The 1441-nt window shown below is 36.8% G+C and overlaps 1 protein-coding gene across 1 annotated transcript in view; it reads right to left on the reverse strand.

Annotated features, from left to right (window-relative positions):
- Positions 226–1441, reverse strand: part of LOC104755758 (uncharacterized protein At4g15970-like) — a 2649-nt gene continuing 1433 nt past the window's right edge. Inside the window, exons 3-5 of the mRNA XM_010478218.2 lie at positions 1124–1426; positions 562–1043; positions 226–447 (exon numbers count right to left, since the gene is read on the reverse strand). Coding sequence (XP_010476520.1) covers positions 372–447; positions 562–1043; positions 1124–1426 — 861 coding nt within the window. The 3' untranslated portion in view covers positions 226–371. The remainder of the gene's footprint in view (positions 448–561; positions 1044–1123; positions 1427–1441) is intronic.

Here is a 1441-nt window from a genome sequence, read left to right on the forward strand (position 1 = left end):
CCATCAATTAGTTTTAGTTTTGTAAGTTGTCACTAGTTTCTTCAACTTGCAAGTGTTATTCATTAACCCATTACATGAATGATGTAAGAATTTTAACTCTGTGATCTCATCTTGGGCTTTATTGTATGTATATATTTCACATGATATTACATGTCTATACAATTTATTGAAGAGGACAAATTTACCTGAGCTAATCTATTTGGGCCTGTCATTACTTTATATAAATTAATTTCCATTGAGATTTCAAAATTATCACCAAATTGCAAATTTGTGCCGTGAGTTTGTGTTTTCGCTACAAAATTTATATATTTCTTCTTACTTTCTAGAAAGATTCTCAACAATCATGTACAAAAAAAAAGTCTCAATACATTTCATTCTTGAGATTCTCCTGGTGGATCACTCTCTTCATCATCCACAGATTCATCGTAGCGTCGAAGAGAATCAAGACTGAAAGAACAAAAAGAAAACATTTCATGATCATGAATCGATGATAGTAGTGACCGTTAAACATTCATCGCAAATGTTTGAAAAGAAGATCACTTCAGATGAAGTGAAGAGTACCTGCAATTTTGAGGGACTTTCCAGGAGAAACCAGAGGACTGTTTTAGATGAAGTGGTAAAGACATGAAATCTTTCCAATCTTGAAGCATGATTCTGAGATCATGAAGCTTACTTTCCATACCGTAGCAGCAATTTGCGTGCATTGTACGAACTAAGTTCAAATCTCTGCTAGGCTCACAAAGACCGCCAAAATAAGCAGTGTTGAGGAATCTCATCTTTAACCCAATGCGGAAAACAAAAGGTTCTGTCTTGAGAAAGTTAAGAACATCCTGATCGTGATATCCGGGGAATCTGAGTCTTGAAGCATACCAGTATTTGTAGAACAGTATAGTTCGATTGTTAGACCTTACAAAGTTAAATCCTCCATTTGGTCTGTTTTGTAGGTCGTTCGATCTTCCGAGGTAATGATCACATGCAATTTGGAAATCCGCATACATGTAAAACCTTGGAAACGGGTTCCTGAACCACATCACATCAGCATCCTGGAGTAAAGGCAAAAAAACGAATGTGTCACTTCATAGAACCACACAGTTACCTGACTGAAAGAGAGAAATTTACTGACCGTGAAAACGAAATTATAACCCAATTCAAGAACAGAACGTAGGAGATCAATCCTTCTCCACATCATTTTCAAGTAAGACCGAGTCATAAAGTAAGCTTCTTGAGAAAAATCAACACCTTCAGTAACAAGACTGAAACAATGCTGATGGAGTTCTAAGCAACGGGAATACGCCTCAGCATCCAAAGCAACAATCACCAAATGATTCAAGATTTGGCTAGTTTCTTCCCCTATTCTAAAACTCTCGAAGAAGAGATCAAGAACAGATACTGGAGCTGCCCAAGCTGCATTCAAAGTTGTCAAAACCACAGTCCTGTCTAT

This window comes from Camelina sativa, chromosome 17 (genome assembly GCF_000633955.1).
Source record: "Camelina sativa cultivar DH55 chromosome 17, Cs, whole genome shotgun sequence".
Classification (NCBI taxonomy): Eukaryota; Viridiplantae; Streptophyta; class Magnoliopsida; order Brassicales; family Brassicaceae; genus Camelina; species Camelina sativa.